At 33.9% G+C, this 25,327-nt stretch overlaps 1 protein-coding gene across 1 annotated transcript; it reads left to right on the forward strand.

Annotated features, from left to right (window-relative positions):
- Window positions 1-561: 561 nt before the first annotated feature.
- LOC129002813 (reticulophagy regulator 3-like) lies at window positions 562-25,277 on the forward strand. The gene is made up of 8 exons (XM_054430889.1): window positions 562-1,363; window positions 11,336-11,494; window positions 15,826-15,922; window positions 18,244-18,439; window positions 19,338-19,451; window positions 20,110-20,222; window positions 21,311-21,433; window positions 21,963-25,277. The coding sequence occupies exons 1-8, from the start codon at window positions 1,161-1,163 to the stop codon at window positions 22,104-22,106; spliced, it is 1,149 nt and encodes a 382-aa protein (XP_054286864.1). The 5' UTR covers window positions 562-1,160; the 3' UTR covers window positions 22,107-25,277.
- Window positions 25,278-25,327: the final 50 nt, after the last annotated feature.

The raw sequence follows: 25,327 nt of genomic DNA on the forward strand, positions 1-25,327 counted from the left end.
ATCTGCGCCAAGTTACTGTGATCTGTGCTACAAGTTTGATCCCTAGCCCACCTAGCCCCTAGCAATCTTCCAATCTTCCTTCCAGATGGTTTTAATTCCATGTTTGGGCGAGTCACGGCCACCTTAGTCCGGAATTGCTCATTCAATTCCGCTTATGCTTATACTGTGTATTTTTTAAGATTCCTTGCTCGGTCCGAGACAAGCCAAGGCCCCAATAGAAAAGTGTTTCTAGTGGGGTCTTGGACAAGCGGTGAGCCATGTTTAAATCTGTCCACCGTTAACAACCCTCCTGCTACGTTGCTAAGTTGAGTCTTCTGCACTGCACTAATGATGACGTCATAATGGCACCTAAAAAATCTCCCGTGTGCCGCACCACTAAATCAACATCTTACTACATCAACTTACAAACAAAGAGCAAACTAGAAGAAGAATAATGTTTGAGGTGAGGGAGGAGGGAGCAGGAGAGCTGGGAGAGCTCAGCTGAGTTAGTGTAGTGAGCTGACAGCTGAGTGAGACAGAGTGAATATCTCCAATTACACCCAATAATACAAATCAACAAAAAATCAGGACCCATTGAATTGAAAGCAGTAATGAAAAGCTAAAAGTTCTATCACTTCTATCAGTCTGTCTCTCTCCACCTCTGCTCTGGCGTGTAGTCTATGAGTGATTCACGCATTTGTTGTTTGTTTACTACTAGTACCAATCTAGTACTAGCCACATCCAGTCACTTCGTCACTTCACTGTTAGGCCATTCTTCTTTCTTCTCAAGAGACGATATTTTGCGTGCTTTGTCCTTTGTCAAGAGCAAGTGTTAAACAAAATAAGTCGATATCCTCCAACATTAACACAGTTCTGAGTTCAGCAGCAAACTTGAAACTGACAGTCACAAGTGTTAATTCTCAGCGTGGTTGTATTTAAACATAGCATAGGTCGCGGTCGAGAACAAAGGACTTTTTATCTTGCTGTGATTTACCAATTTAGGCATTTAACTTCAAATAGGTACTTAATGAACTGAATTCGTTTGTGTGGAGAGAATTTAACTTATAGACCTACCAAGTTAGTGAACTTTTAAGCGAGTATCAAGTATCAACAGAGCCACACAAGGTGGCCTACCTCCTACCTGAGTTATTGTAAGTGGATGTGAAAGAACAGGATTTTAGATGGCAGCAAAGACTTTTTTTAATCGACTTAAGTTTTGGAAAAGGAGTGTCAATGAAGAGCACCAAGAATTCAGTTCAGAATTTTTGCTTGCGAACCGGTTAAAAATATATGAAAAATATGTAAACCAGATTCAGAGAATTGTGATGTGGGAGAACCCTGCTCTCAGCATTGTCTGCATTCTCTCTATCAACCTTCTTTTCTGGTAAGAAATTAACTGCTGTTAACTTAACTTAATCCTACATAAGGTCTAAGATAAGTTTTTTGGATTACTGTAACACCTTAACCTAGATTATTTTATTCTTGACCCTCTCTGTCTACCTACCAAAATAAAAGCCTATAGGCTAGTCTTTAAGGCAAGCATTTTTGAAATTGTTTGGCCCATTTCGTTGTTTTAGCCTACCTTAAGTTATTATTCTTAGGCTATCCTTTCTATAATATTATGGTAGGCTACAGTAACTTACAAGAAACGAGGAAAGCCCAAAAGGCAACCTTTTGTAGCAAAAGTAGCCTACATGAGTTGCTATTGTAAGATACTTTTGTGACTTGGGGTGTACTTTCATTTGCAAGTACCTGTCTCGAAGATCTATGACTGAAAATATCTTTCCATCAGTTAATTTGGAAGTCAATTCATCAAAGGTTGGCAAGAGGTGTCTTTCCGGGACGATGTTTGGATTCAAGGTTGTATGAAAATCACCACAGATCCTGACTACCTCCGCCCTTGTCTACGTTGACTGTTGGGGTACTTCATTCTATCGGTGTTTCGGAAGGGTCCACTGCTTACAAAACTCCTTCCTGTACTAATCGCTGTAATTCTCGCTCTACTGCCTCCCGTATGGGGAATGGAACTCGTGGTGCCCCGTTTTAAGATACAGGTTTTGTTCCACTTTTTAGATGGATAACTTCATTAGAGTCAGATATTGTTCCTAGCTCATCACGAAAGAGTTCGGAAAACTCCCGAGTTAATGCCTCAACTTCGTTTTGTAACTCTTTTCTATAACTTTCTTCATTCTTACATATATGTCTCTTTACTATTTGTCTTTCCATTGTCAATACCCCTAACCCTTACTTCCCTAGGCAAATTAAGATTGAAAGCTAGGCCTACACTCCACGGCAACCCAAATAATGGAACATCATCTTCTAGTAATACAATATCCGGCAATCGCTTAGTACGATTACGTAAAGTAACGTCCACAACAGCCTTACCCATCTCTACTTCTAGCTTATTTTTTCCATAGCCAGTGATGACATCAGACGTCTTTTTTAGAGATTCACCACTTGATTTTATCTTTTCCCAAATAGACAAACTTATAAATAGCACCTGCTGAATCAAACTCCATTCTAACATTATACTTGTTCAATTCTACATCTATTGTAGCTCTCATGGTAACTTTACTCTTGACTGACCTAATTTGTGTTCCGCTAACATCAAATCCTATCTCGTACTCGTTCATCTAAGCTATCTCCATATTTACAACTTCTAGCTAAAGACTTCAATCTGTTCAAAATAAATGTCTCACCATCTTTTCTTATTGCTCTTTCAAACTCAAACCTTGTTGCAAAAAGGGTCCTTGTAGGCTTGAACAACCGGTTGGCTTCCTCTTTGACTTTGTCCAAGGTGCACTCCTCCCAGGCCCTTGGATACATCTGGTCCGACAGTGCCCTGAGGTGCTCCTTTCCGATATTTGCCAATAGAAGATCTCGCCGAGCCGCTTGTTCTTCTGTGTCAGCACAACCCAGTCCCTTAACTCTGCAGGTCAACTCAAAACAGTCTTCCCACAATTGTTCACTATTATAACATTTAAATGAAAAACTACTCATTCTATCTTGTATGCAAGGCATGTTACTACAATCAATTACACTCCTATACTGAGACTGGTCTGTTTTCCTCTGCATTTTCTCGTCTCCAACATAGAATAATTAATTATTAAAACTCATTTTGAATAAACTCAATCAAAACTACATATTTATTTACAGAAAACAATAATAATGTAAAACAAACCTAATAGCAGATGATTCATAACTTCATAACTCAGCTGATTTAACAATAATCCTACACTTGGTTATTTATTAACCGATCTTTGCGATTGTAATGTATATCAACGTTAGATTAGTCATTCACTGTTCTCGATTTGTGCCGGAACGGCGTTCCGGTACCACTCTTTGCAAAGATAAAAATATCCATCATAATGAGGTACCGTACCGGTATTACCGTAATCATATTAAATATGTTACATTTTTAATCCGAACCTCCGTAATCCGAACCTCCGTAATCCGAAAGTCCACTAATTAGTGAAAATCGGATCAATCCGAACGCCTCATTGCTGTAGGTACTCTATACACAGTAGGCCTACAGTAGTTCTTTATTGTAGCCTATAGGCTATAGTGATGTGGGCCGGGTAAATACCCACTGGGTAGGTAAATATAAATTGGGTTTTTACCCGGGTATTTACCCCAGGCCCGGGTAAATACCCAAAAACTGGGTATTTATAATTTTTATTAAAGTTAGAGAAGATTAAGATTTTTTTTACAATTATTACCTTTTAAGGATAGTAAAATTATGATAAAATGTGTTAAACAACATTTCATATGGTCACTACTATCATTTTACTTCTGGGTATAATCGCCATAAATATCCAGGTCTGAGCATAAAGCGCAATCGGCATAAATACCCTGGTCGCATGGTTGCCCTGGTCCTGACTACTTATGATTTTTTAATTTCTATGATAGATAGATGAATTTATTTTATTAAAAGTGAAAAAAAAATGTGAAGTAATAATTATTATTTAGAAAGACAGGAAAATTGTAGGATGGCAGGATTTAATAATATTTTTGTTTAGATCTTTTGTTGGTATCAAACTAATTTCATAAACTTGTGATACAAAACATTTGAATCCATAGCACAATAAATCTTTCAAAATTAAATTAAGTTAGACCAAAAAACAGGAGATACATTTTTGTAATAGGTTTATCCAAATATATTATTGTTTCCAACTAAGCGGTAACACAGAAAAGTTTAATTACTTTCAGTATTCTGCCATTCTGCCTATGTCAATCAGGCCTTAGGTCTGTCTGTCTAGCCTTCCAAGCCATTTATACAATAAGAATTTTGTATCATAAATATTCAACAATTTCTGTTTATGTTATTTAATTGGTTATAAATTTATAAAATGATAACAATTGAAATAGCCACAGCCTTTTTTAATAAACTATTATTTAGTAAGTTAAATTTAACGGATGTTACTCAATTTAAGACACGAAACCCCATGTTTATTTAGAAACTTTATGTATTATTTAAAAAAAGTGCTAAGTCATTGAATAAAAGGTACTAGCAAAGCTTCAAGTTACAATAAAAGGTGTTATAGACTATCCTAATTTATCACGTAATGATAACAATAACATATTTAGGGGTAAATATAAATGAATTTCAATCGATTTCAAAAATACCCAAAATACCCGGGTATTTATGGATTTTGGGTATTTACCCGGAGTTTTAAATACCCAGGTATTTTACATCACTAAGCCTATACTGTATTTAATGCTTAGTACTGTTTATTCACCATGTTTACTAACAGTATTAAATAAACACTGTATTTTACTTTATAAAGCATTTTTTCACTTTTCGCTATTAGAGGGAAATTGTCATCAATCAGGCTTTTTAAATCACTAGGCCTATTAGCGAATTTCCCATATAGTTAGCGAATTTCCCATATAGGGAATAAGCTATTACCGTAGGTTCATGGTAAGACCTGGACCCGGGACCGATTTAGTTTTTCGTTTTGAGGTCCTCAGAGGCCAAAAACACCATCCGTTCAAATTCATATGCATATATATATATATATACATTTTAGTCTATGTGGACGGGCAAATGCAAGGTTAAAAGAGGCCGCCAACCTCTTAAAAAAAAAAAAAAAATTAATATTTAAATAGGAAATAAATCTGACAATTTTAAGGGAATAATTTAGAGGAATTCCAGCTGTGTAGATGGAAATTCGCTTAGTCTGCAGGTTTGCTGCGGCGGGGGTATTAAGTTAAGCTTGTTAAATCCTACTAATATTATATGTGAGAAAGTTTGGATATGTATGGATGGATAGATGGATGGATGCTTGTGACAAGTGAACGTAGAAAATACTGGTCAGATTGGGCTGAAATTTGGTGTGATGATAGCTCACATTCCCGATTTACATAGACGCATTCTTATCTCAAAAATCCTCTCGGGCTCCACCCCAGTGGCTCTGGAATTCCCTTTGTTAACCTTATGAGTATTCATATTGAAAAGGAATAAAAGAATGTTGTCAGCTGTTTCAACTAGGTACACAAGTTGGTTCTATCATGGTGGAAGGAAAAAAAATAGGTGTGCTATTCCCACATATTCTGACGTCACTCGGATTGCAAACAAAATATCACCTGATTGTAACTGTCAAATTAGTATATGTATTTGTTTTGATTTAGTTGTTATTGTTTTTATTATTATAAAAACAATAACAATCAAATCAAAACAAATATATACTAACGGTACAATCAGATGATCTTTTGTTTGCAATCCGAGTGACGTCAGAATATGTGGGAATAGCACACCTATGTTTTTCCCTTCCACCATGGGTTCTATGATATTAAATAGCATTAACAAGTTATAAGGTTAACCAAAAGGGTGCAGCACTATTGGTTTTTTTTGTACCTATTTATGACAACATCTAGAACCAACTAACAATAAAAAGCTGTGAGAAATGAGAATTTCACTTTTTTACACATTAAGTTATGACTATGGTAGATGTGCTATGCTATAGCATACCCTACCTTAAATTAAACAATTTTCTTAAACTGTGTCCTCTCGCATTGTAAATGCAAAGCACTGAGTATAACTGCAATAAGCATTTTATACTTATACGCCAACCCCGTACGAAGGACGGGTACTCTGCTATATCATAAGTTTAAGTTTGTACTTCAACTTATTACAGAAAATATAGGCTATTTGATCAATCAAGTTTTTGATCAATCAGTTCATCTATTGGCCCCATCCCAGTCTCAGTTGTGTTTTATCTCCAAGCGTGTTAAACGTGAGGATGATGTGTGATTTAAATAGCAGAGGACGAACAGCTGGCAAGGTTCCATCAGTGTGTGACCGAGTGTCAGGTCACGCTGGTCTGCGTCGTACACACTGCGCTGCATTGTCCGCACACTCACAACCGCTGCCAAACCGTAACACGAGTCAGGGCGATGACACAGTTTCCGCTTCCGCGATGAAGAAATGAGTTAGTTTTGGAAATTTGCAAATCATGCTGCATTATACTTGGTTTATAACATAGTAGACTAATAAAAACAAATATTGTTGTTGGTAGACTATTATTTGTAACCAACAGCTGCGGTGTCAAGTAAATAAACTTTAAGTTGGTTGTTTGGTTTCTGGATGATAAGTACATCGACTAAATATTTTTTTTGTAGATAAAAGTGCTGTGATATCTAAACAAAAAAATATCAAGCTACATATAAATATAATCTTTATTTTTACAGATTCAGTATACAAACAAATTATAGTTACCTCTACCACTCCAGGTTTACACTATTGTTCGTGTATTTTTTTCCATTTCATAATCAGTGGCCAATTAATCCTAAACCACTACTTCGGTGATTTTCTTAAGTGATACATACTCAGTATCGTAATTTTACAACAATGTTGAGTACATTTTTATATAGCAGGAAATTCTTTCAATTCAGTTTAAACTTCAAGACATGGCTTGGCTAAGTAATTAATGGGTATTAGTTTTTTTATTGAAAATTTGGGCTTGCTTAAAAAATTAACGTCTTTGACATATAGTATTTTAAGTTGTAGGACTTGAAGTGTTGACGTGTTCAAGGCTATTGTCCAATTTAAACTTAGTATTTGCCAAGTTACAATGTTGTCTGTCAAAGTATTAGGAAATCCAGTGACACTTTTGTAACTACTATGTAGGCAATAACGCTGTTGCATTAGGATGGACGATAACATGTTTATAAGACTCTCATTTGGGACTCACTGAAGAATCATATTATTAAGCTCGATTTGTATACTTTAGGGTATTCCTCTCATTAAACTCTTGTTTTCCGGTTCCTTAATATAAGGCACCTCACCTGATCCCATAATCATCTTCCATTAATTTGTACTTTAGCTGCGCTTTGTTAAATTATTCATCACCAATTGCAAGTAATGATGCAACTTAAGTATACAACCTACAATAAAATAGTTCAATGAGAAATAATGCTAAGTTGCCCCCCCCCCCCAACACTGTGGAATTTAATAGTGTTCCAAACAGCTGACAATTTGTAGATAATTTTTAATTGATCTTTTGTTGAGCGCTACAAAATAAATTAAACATAAGCAAAAATCTAAATGAATGTTGACCTTTCCAAGTTTTGAATTTGTCATAACTTTGAGCTATTATCACAAATAGTTTGACAAAAATCACAACCAATGTAATTAACAGCCACTTCTACTGGGCTTTGGACTGATTACAGTTTGATCTTATCTGTGTGGGTGTGAGTCTTATCTTTGTCATAACAAGTTGTGATGTTTGTTTTTATCATCTCCTCATTTGTTGTTTTGATTTACTGAGCTTAAATTAGGTTTAAATAACTTAACACATTTACTGAGAAACTGGAGGTAACAGATTGATAAAACAACGCATTGATTAACCAGATGATAATACTTAACACATTGATTGAAAGCATGTACTTTACGCATTCCACAAATAATTTTACTTAAGTTTTGACTCCTCAGCATTTTGGTTATGTTGAAAATATTGTGTGGGTAGAGGTATTAAATACTAAATAATGAATAAGCAAAGAACAAAAATTAAAGAAAAACAATAGCTAACATCTATATGAAATCCAATGTATGTTTGTCCTTTATGTGTTACCAAACCGGCCATCTGATCGTGATGAAACTTTGGGAAGTTGTTATATACAGCCCCGGGAAGGTTGTGTGAAATAAAATTTTGGAAAACTCCTCAGGGCTCTGCCCCAGAGATCAATTATTAGCCTAAGGCAACAGCGGGTTAATTAAACTATACAACCATGTAGTAAGTTAGTTTATTTTAAGATTGTGTCAATGATTTGAGAAATAAGTAAGACTAGGTGGAATTTTTTTTCATTTTGACGGTTACTGTCGAGGTTTTGAGTAAAATCACTTAACTATCAAAATTATGAAAGTCGGTGAGGTAGAAGAGCCAAACGAACTCGGTTACAAAGAAAAACCAAATTTAACTCCCATAAGAAATATACAAGTAGGAAGTTGCTTTTGTGCATGACTCGAAATATGTACGTCAAATTAATTAATTCCAATGCTTGATAGTAGATCTGAGATTGCATACCTTAAATTTAAGACCAAATATGAACACTCCACGATTATGTAAAGGCACACGACTAATAGTGAAGAAACTGATGACCAATGTAATAGGAGCAATTTTAAATGGCAAATTTAAGGGAGATGTTCTCTTACCACATATTCCAACGACCCCTATAGCTCTATGCCCTTTGAATTCAAACGTTTACAGTTTCCTGTGCGTCTCACATTTGCGATAACTATAAACATATCTCGAGGGCAATCTCTGCAAGTGTGTGAATTAGACTTAACAAATCCATGTTTCTCACATGGACAACTTTATGTGGCCTGCTCTCGTGTTGGAAAATCAAATACTTAATCTACAAGGTGTTTTAAAAAGAATCATCCGATTTGATCGAACAATATACTGTTAGAAAGAGGAAGTTCTCGAGTTTCATGGGGTTTTTGCCAGGTTGCAGTAGTGCGCTTCTGTCAACTCCCAGCTCAGTAGTTTTTAAAATGGCGTATGCAATAAACGCCCCAAAATTTTGAATTTCCCCCAATGTTATTCTGATAGGGAATAGCATTGAATGTGACCGACTTTGGTATGCTCATCTGAACCATTTAGAAACGTGTTACAGACTTTAAATTTGAAAAGGGGGTGGAACGTCACCTTAAATTATTTTGTATTATTACAAATAACAAAAATGGAGTGCTCTAAAAATGTAAAAGACCATCCTGAGATTCATTATGGAATGGTTAACTTTCTTGCAATCGCAGCAACGTGCGACGGGTAAGCTAGTTTCTCATATAATATTTATTATTTAACTCTAGATATTCCTAGGTCAAGTTTTAATTTACAGAATTTTGGGTTGGGTCAGTTGTCAATAGATTTTAGTGTTATCAGCTGTAGCTGCATTACGGCAGCAGTCAATATCATTTTTAAGTTTCAAGCGGGATATTACTGAATATTGGATTGGAATAAATTATGTGGTTTTTCAACAGATAAAGATCTACTGTTTCTTATTTAGAACTTATACAAATCTGATTTCTTCTTTGCTGACTTTATTCATTTTGTCTACGACCCTACTTACAATTTATAACTGTTACGATACAGCTTTTTATTTTATAATTGTTTTTGTGACAAGTTTATATTCATAAGACAGACACATCAAGACACATAAGATTGTTTATTAGCAATCTTTGGTGAAATTGCAAAATATTTTACAAGCCAAAATTGTTTCCTGAAAGCCCAATGGTCGAGGACAGCTGGGTCCACGTGTTCCTTTTCCTTTAAAAATTATATAATTTGTTATCTCACTCCATTCTACTGTACACTCGCCTTGCATTCAGCTTAAAACATACACCTATGTGACGATTTTGTCTCAAAAGTAATGACCACACTTCAAGATAAAAAATTTAACAGAATTCTGTAGTCTATAGAGTATCTGTTTTGTCATGTTACCGTACCAAATATTCATATAGAACCGTTTTGTGCTGTTTGTGGGGTTTACCGATTTAAATAGTTTTAGGCTATGTTTAAACCTCCACCCCCTGCATCAGTTGGCTGTCTCCCAGTCCCAGCTGTTGTTTAGATCAGCTGTTGTTTGTTTACTCTGCTACTTGTTTACCATCTACCAGCAGTATCTCACCTGTTACCAGACCATTCCACAAAACATCAGAATAACATGCACTCCTTGTGGTTCTATCAACTATCAACAACAACAATAAGTCATCTAATATGTTGTTGTAAAACTATATATTAATTTGAAACTATTTTCTTTGTTTCCATTCATTTGAGAGAACGGCTGGGCATAGAAACTCGGTAGAGGTGTCTAAAGAAGAAAGAAAGCAATATATTACTTGTTGTTATCAAAGTTGTTGTCACACTAAGTTTTTTCCAGTTTCAACGTTTAAATCACCATGTTTGTAATTTTAGGTTTAATCATTATTAAATCATGGTGTCTAAATATTGTGAAGTCTTAAGATTGTGAAGTTGACACTCCATGGTGTGCAGTTTGAGGCAATTACATGACTCATAGTGTGGCACATTGATCAAATATGATAGACTATAGGTAGTGCAAAACTTAGCATTTGGTTAAAATGAAAAAAAAAACATGAAATATAGCATATATAATTCAATTTATTGTGATTTCTAATTCACATGTAGCTAGCAGAAAATTAATAACGTTAATTTCTTGAGACTCAAAATTCACTTTTTACAAATAGGCCTACTCCTGGAATTGTGTAATAGTGCTTTATAAATAGCTGTATATAGAGCATAATCATCTTTATATTTTATATTCTAATTGTCCTAACCTGACAGTTTAATTGGTTTCAGCTTACCTCGTTTGTAAAATTAAACCCATTGAAACCCAATGATCAAGGGCAACTGGGCTGAAGAGTTTCTAATTTTTTTCAGGACCATTCTTTAATAACGGGACGAGCTTTTTATCATTCTGCTATTTAGTTGTGTGATAATTAAAAACAAAGATGTTTTTATTGTAACCCAAGCCGAATTAATTATAGTCTAACTGAATGCACATGAGTTCTTCGAAAAAATACAACAACCATATTTAATGGTTTGATTACAGTTAAGTCTGACTGTACTGAAAACACTATAAAAAATCTACTGATTAATTGTCCCTTGGCTTTTAGTAAAAAGAGTTATCCAATAGTTACTGGTATTTTAGTTATACTTGTCTGAAGACCTATATTTTCACTGATAGATGGAACTGCAAATTAAGATGGGCTCTGAACCCCATGGTCTTGACATTATCACATACGTAAAAGCCATTGTTGATAGTCGTGATTTGAACCTTGTGGCCTCTAGTACAGATGTCCTGCGTTCTAACCTAATAGATCAACATTGTGTTACAGGGTGTTTGCCTCTCTGGAGTGGAAGTTCTACGGCATCTTGAGCAGTTTGCTGTTAGCAATGTCAGCACATGAAGCCTGGACGTCACAAGTGTGGCCAGAGATTAGTGTAGCGCCATCCCCGGTGTCGGAACAAGAACGTCCCTCCTCTACCCACCCAAGGTAACAACAGAAGAGAAAATACGAGTAATGGTACCAGCATGTTATTCGTGGATTTTAGGCAAAATGATTTCCTAGTCTTTAGGGAAATCATTTGTTTCAGAGTACAAGTGTGGAGTTCATCGATATTACTGAGGAAAAGATTCAAAAGTTGTCATTAAAAAAGATATTGCAGTGTTTATAGTTTTTGCTTGATTGCCGACCAGGTGATCCAGCCACAACTATTGTTGTAATAGCGCAAAGGAATACCAATTTTGTTTATTTTATTTTGTTAGGCACTTTGTCGTTTGTTCAAAGGTACTAACCCTTATTAAATTTCTATACTCAATTCAACAGTTCACTAAACATCCCATTAATGATATGTTGATAACCAGTACAGATCTTTTAAGAACAATTGTACCTACTTAAAGTTGTACAAGGCTAAAACTTTATTCAACCTGAGATTTCCAAGAAACTCTAAAGGAGTACTCCTAATCACTAAAAATGAAGTCAGCTTCACCTATAGAAGTGCCAGCTGGATTGTGTATTCTGGCACAAACAATGTAGATTAATGGATTAAGATATTTGAATTCGTTTAAATTTATGTTTCGTTTTTGCTGGGCTTAAGCCACTTAACACGATGTTGTTTTTTGTGAACCAATTCTGAATTTCTTCCAATTGCAAGCCTATTCTTTACCAAGCAAAGTGTTCGGTCATAAGCCAAAGACTTGGAGCATTCCCTTGCATTTAATCTTGCATTGATTATTAATAAATTTAACCTAAATTTATGAGAAATATTTTATTGATTTTAATTTTATATTGTATGTTGTTTGTTTATATTGTAGTTTTGTTTTATTGTAATTTTTTTTAGGTTCAACATTTTTGAAACTGTGTTATGTTTTTTTTCAATTCAATTCAATTCAATTCAAAACTACTTTATTCATTTCCTGTACATAATACATTGGATTTTGCTTAACTATAATACATTTTTAATTTTGCTTAACTGGTTGTCTAAACTAAAGCATAAAGAAAGAATTGAAAATTGTTGCTAAATTTGTTCTAACTGAATGATTTTGTGGCCACTTTAGGAATGTGTATTGCACTAGTCAAAAGTCAATAAATTCGCCACTGACTTACCTGAAAAGTAATTGGTATTAATTTAAAACACACACAGCTCATAGACTTTTAACAGAGCCACAAGAATAAAATTGTAAGTACTGTAACCTATCCCTCAATTTACGGTTTATCAAATTCATAAACTCATTGTACTATAGAACTAACTGAAAACTAAGCATAGAACAGAGATTAATTGATGGGAAAAAGGTAACTGAAAATTAATTGATCTATTAATTCCCCCCCCCCCCCCTAGCTTTTAGTAGGGCACCTTGCTTTGCATTTTCTAAATCCAAAAACATCCACTAGGTCTACATTTAATGTAAGTTTTTTTCATGTTACATAATATTTTTTTTGCCTCTTGGATACAACAGATTATTTTTTGATGTTTCTCAGTGCATTTTTATACTTGTAAAACATCCCACTATATTCAACAAGATATTTTTAAAACCTTTTTATTAGCTCGCTTTCTTGTCTGTTCAGTACAAATTTCGCAATCAATTTTAAACTAACTTCCCGATGTGCTAGAGACTTGAAACTTGAAACATAGCTCACAAATGGATGACAATGCAATATTATATAATTTTATTTTCATATTTCCCTTGGGCTACGCCCCATGGGCTTCCAAATTTTCAATGTTTACATTTTGGAGGAATGTAAATATATCAATTGAAGTCAGCTGTAAATACTATAATTTGACAGTTTGTTCAAAGAGCAGAGGTTAAGAGGTAAAGGTTTTACGCCCGAGAGATTAAAAATTTTTAGGATTATGAGAATAGTAGCAACAACATCTGATTACAGTTGAAAAGGGTTAATTAGCAATTGCATGCGCCCTCGTTTCTTGTTTTAAATCTCACAAGTATTTATTCTCTCCACATATTTGAAAACTATTTTTTACTGTTTAGTTCGTTGAAAAACGTGGTAGGCCTATTTAAAATTTTTTATTTTTTATAAATTATTAAGTGCACTCTCGCTATTTCAAAGCCCCCGAAGTCTTAATTTCCTATACCAGTAGTCATCTTAGTCCGAACCAAAGCAGTAACTGCATAGCCTTATTATATTACATAATTTGTTTTGACCTGTTGGACACAACTGATTATTGTAACCTCAATCGTATTGAATCACCTGATGGTTGCATATGCATGAGAGTTGTAACATGACACAAGTGACCTTGAAACACCTTCTACTGATAACAAGTAACTTAGTGTGATCAAGTCAGCCAGTTTCACTCCCGCCTTCCACAACACTGCAAAGTTTCCCCACAGACTGGGTTTAATATCTAATTTTTTTATTTTGATTAATTTTTATTTTGGTGAAAGAAATTACTTGACTTAATAATAAACTATTCAAATTCCAATAAATAGGCTAGCTACAACACATAGGCTATATGGATTTATTCTATAATTTACATAACAATATTTCTCATGGGCTAGGTCAATTAGATTTTACATATAGGCCTGGTTGATGGGCTTGACAATCAATTCGATAGAGCAAATAGTCTAAACTCAGGGTAGGGTTTCGTGCCGGGGAATGCAATTCTGATCTTTTACAAGGAAATAGGCTACTTAATTTGTAACCTTGTAATAGTTTAGGTCTAACTAAAAGAATGCAATTTAGAAGGGTCCTTAGCTTATGGAAACAGTCTATATATATGTACATAAATGGTTTAAAAAGAAATTAGATAGTATATATTACCAGTTGTACCAGTATTAAAAAATAAAGATTGAAAAACTGTTAATTTAGAGGAAAAAAGTGCAATTACTTGCTAATTAAACCTTGACTCTGTAGGTTATCAAGAATGGCTTTTTATCTCCAAGGTTGAGTGACGCAGATGTGAGGTGATGCTTGTAACTGTAGCCTCATCTTATTTGTATTTCATGCTATCTTAATGCTCGAAGCGTCATCAAATTATTTTGACTTGTTGAGACAAGGTTGTTGGGTTATCTGTGATGATGCAACACATTGTTGAAAGCAATACATTGTTGAAAGCAACACATTGTTTACTTACTTTATACTTCATACTTCTTCCCTTCATCTTTGACCAGTGATACTGGATAGATGGCGTCAGTAATACTTTTAAAAACTAATATTTAGGACTGTACAAAACAAATATTTGAATATATAAAAATTGTACACTATTTACACATTTTGGGTCATATGTTTGGCGGCAGGTCTTTACCGAGCTAGGCCTTAGATATTTTGGGCCTCTGCTTTATAAAACTCCTCAATGGAGTAGAAAAGATTTTTCCTCAACCATCGTTCTACCTGAGTCTTGAATTTACTGGCCTCCAGAATTCTCACACTAGTTGGGAGCGTGTTGAAGAGTTTTATTGCCAGGACTGGGAAGCATTCCTTCTTTTTACTCAGCCTACAATTAGGGATATCAATCTTTTCCCTCCTTCGGGTGTTATACGGGTGCAGGTCCCCTCTCATAGTAAGTGAAGAGAGGTTTTCCCTGACATAAAGTAGGCTTTGTAGAATGTATTGGCTAAACACGGTGCAGACTTCAAGTTTTATAAATATAGGTTTGCAGTGGTCTAGAAAACTAGCCGAGTCTATGATTCTCAAGGCTTTTTTGCTTGAAACCTGATTGTAAATATTAGGTATATTTCATTGATATCATTAACAAGATGGTTTTAATGTAATTACAGTCATAAATGTTTGCTATTTTACGAATGTGGTTTTGTTTTGAACGAGGTATTAATTTGTTTTTGTTTTGTAATTTAAAAAAAATCTGCTTTTAATGAGAAAATAATCATGAATGTTTTATTTTTGTGATCCAATCTTTTTTGTATAAGGCCACTAACTAAAGATTAAATACAGTAAACCCTCATTAATGTGGACCTTATTAATACAGACTTCACATAATATAGACAGACATTAAGACCCAGTTTAAACTTAAATTAACTTCTAGTAAAAAAATGTGAACCGTTTTGTTGCGTACTTTCAAATATATTTCATCACAACGTGATAACACAATTCGTAATCATAGATGTAGGCCAAATTTCTTTCAAATCTACCAAGGAATTTGTTCTTCTAAATCATATGTCTTTTTTCAAATACTAGAAAATAAATTGTGTTATTTTGTAACTTATTTGCAAAAGTAGAACATATTAATGTTATGTTTTCGTTTTGTTGATCTATCGATAAATAGGCTTAAAATACCTACCTTCATGTGGTCGTTGTTGTATATGACTATTCTATGCCATTATATTGTTATAATGATACAATGTGTGTTCCAGTGTGGTAGCAGTCAGTAAGGCCCTGACGTCGAGCTGTACGACATGTAAGCAGTGTCTAGCTTGGCTGAGGAATCTCAGAGCTCGCCAGCCAGGTCTGGTAAGTGAACAAATCTTATAAGACTGGTAATGTTTATAACTATTGATAGATCTAGATGTGCTATTCCCCTGTTACAGCTGTAGCCAGTTATGGTTCAATTGGGCCACCGACAGCGTGTGTTGCTGTCAATTACCGATTTTTGTGGACCACAATACTAAGTTATGACCAAGGCAAACTGATAGGACAACTAATTGGTAAACTACAGCATCCTTTAGATCACATCAAGGATCTTAATGTCTAAAAAACCAGTAAATAAGTTAATGTAGTTGAATTCCCAATTCCCACAAAATTATTCCCTTAAAATTTTCTAATTTATTTCCGTTTTATCATACTAATATTATGAATACTGTATGAATGTTTGTGTTTTTGTTTGTTTGTTTGTTTGAAGTTCAATCAAGCATTAACTACTGGTTGGATTGGGTTGAAATTTGTATGATTATAGCTCACATTCCCGATTAACATAGACATATTCTTATCTCAAAAATCCTTTCGGGCCCCGCCCCAGTGGCTCTCTAAAGTTTCCCATGTTAACCTTATGAGTGTTCATATTTAAAAGGAATGAAATAATTTTGCCAGCTGTTTAAACTACACAGGTTGGTTCCATGATATTCAATAGCATTAAAAGGTTATAAGACTTACCAACAGAGTGCAGCACTATTAATTCTTTTTGCATTTAAAAATAAAATAAGATATCTTTAATGTAAAACTGTAACATGCACACTACGACTAACTGTATCACAAAAAACAGCCATTAAGGGACAAAAGACAATTTTAGTAGCTTGTACAGTGTTACTTCTGATCTCGGTGATAATGATATCATTTACAGTAAAACCTACTATATTCGGTATAGGCAGGACCAGAGTCATGACAGATAAACTAATTACGAGAAAAAACAATTTTACCAATTTTTGAGATGTACAAAACACATTTTAAAAGCACCTTCAGAAAGTGTCTGCAATACCTGCAATACAGGAGTGCATTGATGTTGATTCACGAAGTACTTCACGAAGGCGTTCTAATTTTTTTTATAATCTTGTTTTAAAGCATAGTCAATTTTGCTTGAACTAACAAGCCTTTTTTAATCTTGCAAACTTCTCAAAGATTTGAGGACCCGTCCATCCCTAATTTAGATGGAAATTGAGAAATTTTATGTTTTGAGGGACAAAAATGAGAGAAAAAATGTTACCCCATAAATCCCCCCCATAAAACCCCGTTCTCATAGTCTGATCACGCCGGTTCACTAACTCGTTCAAATAAACGTAGGTGTGTACCAAATTTCATCAAAATCGGATCATTTTTGCTTGAGTTATCGTGCTAACGGTGACACATAGGCCTTATAGTATATACATACGAATTTGAACGGATGGTGTTTTTGACCTCTGGTGACACCAAAATAAAAAAATAAATCGGTCCTGGGTCCAGATCTTAACATGAGACTTACGGTAATAGCTTATTCCCTGTGGAAAATTTGCCGCTAACTAGCCTAAAACAGTTTATTTATTCTCCATTAGAATAACATGTCAATTTTAAGCTATGTACAACAATGCTTTAACACTAAACTACAATTTTTTTTGCTCTACAAAATAGTTTGGAAAGAAATTGCTTAATTCTATATTTTGGGGCCAAAAATGGGAAAAACGGATTATTACCACATAAAACATACAACTTTGTTTACATAGTCCAATCATCCTGGTTTGCAAACTTAATGGAATAAACTTAAGTTTACAGGTTTGTACCAAATTCAGCTGCATGTGTGTGTCTCTTAGCAAATAGATCGAATAAAAAAAGATTTGATTTAATGAATTTGGTACAAACCTGTAAACTTAAGTTTATTCCAATAAGTTTGCAAACACATGAATTTGATCTGACGGCGTTTTTAGCCTCTGGGGACTTGGAAACTAAAAATTAAATTGGTCCCTGGTCTAGCAAGATCTTATTATGAGATAGCTTTTTACCTTATAAAAGGATATTTGGAAATTTCTAGAAAAACTAATTTTAACTGTAGCACATTCTAAGAGACGCTCTTCAACCAGGTTCTATCTGAATAAAAACATAGGCTAAAGCTAGTCTACCCATATGATATGTCTTCTTCAACATCCAAAAATCAAGAGTTTGAATAAGTAAAAAAAATTTTGATTATATTTTTAAAAATCTTCTATAAAGTAATGCCTTAACTTAAAAAATATAACCCCTAACAGTTGTAGGGTATAATAAGGCATCATAAATTGAATCCTGAGCTTATAGGTTAATTTTAGTTTGTTTTTAAAATACGACACCCTCCCAGTCCTGTAAGTAAACTTGACCAACTCTTGTGTTGACAGTTCTGTTGTTTGTCATCTGTCGTCTGCTCGGCTCTACTGCTGCTTGGCCGCACAATATCTGGTCTAATGTTGGTCTACGCTGTTGTCATGTCACTGCTGCTAGGACCAGGCATCTTCCACAGATGTGTGCCTCCCCATCTCAAGCTTACAGTCTCGCAGTACATCACCTGCATCAACCAAGCGTTCGTTAAATACTGTGAGTAAACAAATCCTCAGGAGTCATAAAAAAAGTAAATCGGTTCTGAGTCCAGTTGTTCCCAATGGGGGAAATTTGCCAAAATGAAGTGGTAAGTACAAGGGTGTTTTTTTAATGCGTAATCTAAATTTAAGTACTGTAAGACACATTTTAATGACAAAACAAAACAACCTTATATTTTGGTATCCCTCTTTTCCTTACTTCATTGACAATCAGCTGATATGCATTGTTGCATAGTTATCTATGAGGTTTAGTGTTATTGGGAATTTTGTAAATAAGACACAACATGACAGTATCTCATCTCATTCTACATTAACTTGCATAATGAGCTTAAGATACACGCCTAGGTGGGGTTGCTGTCTGTAAAGTATTAATTAGTAAAAATCAAACATTAAATTCTTCCCTAATATTGATCAGTGATTTAAGTAGTTTTTTTAACATTTGTGGGGGTCAATAGTTTATACAGTCACATTCATAACACACTCATCTATGTCTTCTTAAATAACGATTCTTATTGTGTTTTAACACTTTTTTCCGTCTTTCTGTAATTGATTTGGATAATTGGCAACTCGGAGTTCGAGTTCAAGTAATGAACCCTGAAAGGTGTAATTAACAACGCCAATCTAGTAAACAAGGAGACCATCCAAAATAACATCATTCTTAAAAGGCTCCTTGTGGATCCAACAATTGTTTAGGCCTACAAATATGTTAAACCAATTGTGTTCTTTGTTAAACCAGTTATAAGGAAATCTTCAACAGTAGCTCTGTCATGATGTATGATGTATGATTGGCTACTGTAAGTTTCATGTTAAAATATTATCAAAGCGATATATTATACCCCGAGATTTATTTTGCGTTCAATGTTGTAACTGTAGAATAATTCAAACTCTGTTACCAGCAAATGAAGCCAGTGATGACGAGTACATGCCAGTTACGACCAGTGAAGACCTGGCGTTGCTCACACGAGTCAGTGATCTACAGAACGACACTTACGATAGTCTTACGAACCCCGGTAAGGTCAAATATGTTTCATAACATGTTGGTACACTCACAGTGCACAGTACTCAAATCTGTATTTTCCATGTTCTTCATATATCCCCTATAATCTCTCTTAGGTCCTGTACAAAATAATTGGCATTTAATCAAATTATTAGTGGTTTTAGTATAAAATACCCCCGTCGCAGCAAACCTGACAACTAAACGAATTTCCATTTGTCTGAATTGATTTTCAATTAAATATATTTAAATAACATTATAGGTCGAGTACCTAGGTTTGCTTTTACAACAACAAGGTTTGTAGCAACAAGGAAACTAATGAAGTGTGTTTTTTAATAAAATATTAATAGCTTAATACAAAATAAATAAGTTTGCCAAGTTTTATCAAAATATATCCATAAACAAGCAAACTACAACATTTTACAATATTCTCCATAAGAATAACAGGAATTTTAAATTTAAATTTTTTTTAATTTTCACCGTTACCAATAACTGTACAAAAATACTTTTATACACAACATTTTTTGGTTTTTTAAGCTCTTTAAGAAGGTCTAAAGAGAAATTGGGAAACGTTTTGAGGGTCAAAAGTGAGAAAATCCAATTTTTAAAGTAAAGTTTAGTTGTCGTTTTATGTCATTTCACTATAGTTTCCTAATTTAACATGTGTTTTTTAGGTTCTTCATCAGACATGGTTTCAGGACTGGAGATTCCGTCACATGAAGACGACTCTCTCTGTGATATAGATCAGCAATTTCTAGATCAGCCTGACAACACTCAACAAATAGAGGTAAAGTTCATACCTAGACAGTGTGAGAAAATTTGAGGCAGCAATGAAGATGTAACCAATACATCCTACTATCCTACATTCACCGTGCAGTACAGGTTCTATTAGAGATAGTTGTGCTACAACAATAACTAAAAACATTCGGTTTACATCATTGTCAGTGTGACCCTTGTGAAGTTGTTAGAGTTTGTTTATTTTTTTTTTTAAGTTTATAGTTTTATAGATTGTTATTTCGACCTAATGATATGAATTTTGACTATGGCACAGTAAAAAGTAATATACCTACTAGTAATAAGGAATGAGTAAAAAGTTACAAGTGAAGGAGTATTTTGTGGGTCCTAAAGTTTTTCTCAATACCATCGATACTTGGCTGTTGGTATCGAGAATCGATTGTCAAAAGTATATACCGATACCGTTTCATGATGATGATGTTATATACATGGCCCCCGAAGATGTGATGATTTTGCTGCGATCGTGGACGACGAAGATGACGTTCCTGTGACCATGGGAGTTGATGATGATGTCTACACAGGCGCGGGAGATGTTCATGATTTTTCCGCGACCGCAAAAGACAGTGCTGATGTTTCTGTAATTGAGGAATATATTTAGAATTTTGCACTGATCCCAGAAGACGAAGATGATATCTCCAAGACCGCAGGCGATGATCACGATATTACCTCGAGTTTGGCTTGACTGAAAATGTCAGGCTTAGCACACCTCTATAATATAATTTATTTTTTGATTTTTGTTGTTACATCTTCGTTTATCTTTTTATGGTAGTTTTTTAATGTGTTCAGAGGTGTTTAAACTTAAATTGGCTAGTTGGAATGTATCATTAATGCGTACATTTTTTTTTTTACTTTAAAAACACCCCATTACCTCAAAAATACTTAATGGAAGGACATAGAGACAAGAGTTGTGTAGTACAACCAATCAATCCATTCAGACAATTCGGTAAAACAATAAAAAAAATGGTATCGGTATCGAGAATCGATAAATTTTGGTATCGACACATCACTAGTCTTAATATGATTGTTATTTATTATATTTTGAATCTTCAAACCTATATAATTGTCCTATGTGTTAACCAGTTCCAGAGTGGTCATTTCAACGGTGATTCATCGAGTGATGAGGAAGCTTTCACAAGAGATCTGATAATCACAGAAGCTGATGAGAGAGACACAGGTCACGGGCTGCATACGTTAATTGCACAGGTGTGTGTGACATAAATATTTGGAAACAATTATTATTGCATTGGTATGATACACCACCAATTTCGGCTACATAAATGTCAATTGGTTCTACAATTGGTGAGGTAAGGATGAAAGATATTAAAAGCTTAATAATGTAAGCTTAATTACAGCTTTTACAGTAATTGTACATTTTCAAATAGTGTAGTTCAGCCTCTGAATTACTGAATTGTATTCCAATAGTTAATGATACCTACATATAGTAATCCTTGGTCGCTGTAGTGGTAACTAGTTTCGCCTCCTAATCTGAAACATCAGGAACCCTACAAGGTGTCAAGTATTCACTTCATTTGCTCGTCAATAAATAGAGTTCAATAGTTAATAGCACACATACAAGAAACAGAAATATAGAAGGGATATACTTGTCAAAATACACTAAATAACAAAAGGACATTGCGATAAGAGTCTAGACTTTACTTGAGCACAGTCATGTTGGCATGTTGCTTATTGGATTAAATTGATGACTTTTGACCGAATATGTATTGCTTGTCAGGCGGTAACCAGTAACGTTTTGGGATCTGTCGGGCTACTGGCCAGCGTGGTACGACAGCGAAGGCCAACAAGACGGACAGACTCTGACAGTGATAATGAGGACGACTTTGAGATCATCAACAGAGACGAATTGAGGGAGTCGTAGACACCTCCGTCTCCAACTACACCAGTTTCATTATTTTAGCAAGTTTTTATCGATCGAGAGATTATTTATATTTTAATACATTTTTCACATTATTAGAAATTTCCAATTTGTTTTGCCCAAGAGATTTTAAGTTTAATAAAATGATTTGCTTTTAGGAATGAATTTTTGATAATTGCTGTGAATGATAAGAATGTATCCATGGTGATTTTTTAAACAAATTGGTACCAATTCTTAAAGAGTATTTTTTACTCGGTAGGGGTTTCAAAGCAGTGGTTTGAATAGTTCTGGTTTAAAGGTTTTTTTTTTACATTCCCAGCTTACTGCAGTTTTAGGAAATAAATTACTTTCATTTCTAGGTATCAATAAGAAAATAAACGTTATCAGCATTCTGACACATACTTTCTCCCATAAGCTTGTCAACAACCTTTATCATGGGTAAGCGGTGAGAGTACATATGATATTTTATAGTTAAAAATCACAAAAGTTGCAATAGCTTTTGAACCGTAATTGTTACAGCAATGGGGTGTTGTACTATTTTTTTTAGAATTTTAAGGACCATAACATATTAATTTTGATCAAAACCAGCTTTTCTACAAAAATCAGATTATTTTGTTAGGCCTACCTATTTTATGGTTTTTATGGGAAAATAGCTATTTTTTTCAGACTAAAGAAGAGTTTACTGCTTTTGAAATCACTACTTGCAAAACCCAATAAGAAAAAGCTACTTAATGACAATTTGGCTGTTTATGATATTTCTTACCTTGTGTATGCTTCTCTAGTTCTCCATTTAAATCATGAAAGGTTTATTTAATCATTTCTAAGGTAGCCTATATTAAGTTATTTTAAGTTTCACTCACCTTGAATAAACAAGGAATAGATATTGGTTTAAAAAATACATGTTAATGTAAATAAACCTAACTAAATGCAAGTTTGGCTATATTAGGGTGGTTGCCTATTTAATTTTCATCATTATGATAATCTTATAATCATAGCAGATTGCTGATTTTATGTGTTACATTGACCTATTGTTTTGAAGCACAAGTCCACACCGCTATTTTATAGTTTTTTTATATTTAACATAAGTGTTATTAATGACTTTGCGTAAACACACTTTAGTCAATTTTGGTGAGCAAGTTTCAGTATCTACAATTTACTTACAATAACATAAATTCCACGAGAATTTATAATTAAATTAAAAAATGGAAAAATAAACTAGGAGCATACATAAAGTAAACCTGGGTTTCTATCAGACAATCTTGACCAAAGCCAAACAAAACTGATGAGTAAGATTTTAAAATGTTAATCCTTTCCTTTTGATTTTAAAAAGTACTGCATCAGATATGTTGATTGAGTCCTTTGGAATGTGATCTTAATGAGTGACTGGTGCTAAGTGTTATAGAATAAGTGTGATATTTGTTCAAACTAGGTTAAGAATATATTTATTTTATAAATCGTGGCCAATGTGGACTTTGATGGAAGTTTTCTAATTCAATCTGCGGAAGTTGTCTTGTTGTGTTCTCAACTGTTACAAAAAAACATACCTTTGCACTGTTATAATAAGCAACTTTATGTCTCCAAATCTTCGACTGAAATGTGTGATTAACTTTTGTAATTTTATATAACACCTTCTGCATTATACTCGGGTTATTAATTCAAAGTAAATCCTAGATTCCTTCATATCATGTTAGTTTGTATGGACTGTAGATTTTATTTGCTTCCAAATGTATATTTTGACAAAATTATGATAAAAATAAAATTAGATCAGTTAATAAATTAGTTGGAAAAGCTTTCAACAAAATATTTTGAACCCTCTTTAAATGTTTAACTTTCTGTTTATTATTTTATGAATTACTTGATGTAAGTATAGTCAGTTTTAGAGTACTGGCTAATTTTCCAACTCCATGACATTATTTATTATGAAGGCTATACAAAAACTCTATATAAAATACTCAATAGAAATATTATTCAATACTTTTCCAAATTATACAAATCAAAAGAGTTCCTAAAACACAACTACTGTAGAAAAAGATATAAGCAATAAGTCTTTGCCATTATCAAAAATATCAAGATGGCATGACAATTTTAGCAACAAATATAAAATGTTTTATTTCCCCCCCTTTTTTATCAACGCCAACAACTCTAATTGCAAGTACTTCATTTCAGCAGCCTAGCTTGTTGGTATAATGGTTCAAGTGTGTTCAATTACCCAAACACTTCATAAATTTGTTATGAAGATTGAATGGTTAAAAAATATGTACCTTAATACAGATTTGTTTGAATGTTAAATTGATACTACTGAGTACAAATAAAAGCCAATTATTCCTTTAGGGATAGTTGATAACTGAATGAATAACTTGTCCATGAAACTTCTTTTAGCAAGCTTAAAAAGTAAAAATTATTAGTAGCAGGTGATATTTTTTAATGTGCATGACTCATTTTGTGCATCAAAAAAAGGGTTTACCTGATTTATTTGTATACAGTGAGGTAAATTGCCTTCTCAGTTCATATTATTAGTCTGTGAATGACTAGATAGTGCCAAATAATGCTAATCCAACTTTCTTAGGGCAGATTAGTATGATTTATATCCAGACTTTTTTGAGCGGCATGGATAAACTTTACTTTCTACAATTGAGTTTCTTTGTTGAAAAAAGCTCAACAGAATCCACCTGTTAACAAAGTTTAAAATACAGTTGAATTGCAAACCCAGTCTTCTCCAAATGGGTAACTTCCTGACAAATTATTTAACATATTCAAGTGCCATTATGTAGCTGTACAGAACATTTTAAATGTTTTATTTAGTGTTCAACACACACTACTTCCCCAAAGTCCATCTCCACTTTGTGTGATACCAGTGTATTGTACAAAACTAAGAGTGTACTTAAGCTTAAAATGTGTGTATTTTTAACTCATGATATTTTTGTACATAGTTACCTCAAGGTGAGAAAACTTTCGTAATACTCCGGTTGTTAATGTAGTAAAAAGTTAACAAGTTTGAAAAAGTTCTAAAATAAGTGATTGTGGATTTGTTTTATGTATATTTTTTCTTGTTGAACCGACACAACGTTTTGGAATACCTAGAGTAGAATTTATAACTATGTATTGTATACAATTGCTATTGTACGTTTTCTCCGTCTTAGTTTACATATGAATAATAAAGTTTTTCAATTTTAAGTTATTTCTACATTACTAACCTTTTTCCTCTATCGTAGTCAAAGTAGTTG

This window comes from Macrosteles quadrilineatus, unplaced genomic scaffold (genome assembly GCF_028750875.1).
Source record: "Macrosteles quadrilineatus isolate MER2022 unplaced genomic scaffold, UCM_ALF_1.0 Scaffold_9__3_contigs__length_116548681, whole genome shotgun sequence".
Classification (NCBI taxonomy): Eukaryota; Metazoa; Arthropoda; class Insecta; order Hemiptera; family Cicadellidae; genus Macrosteles; species Macrosteles quadrilineatus.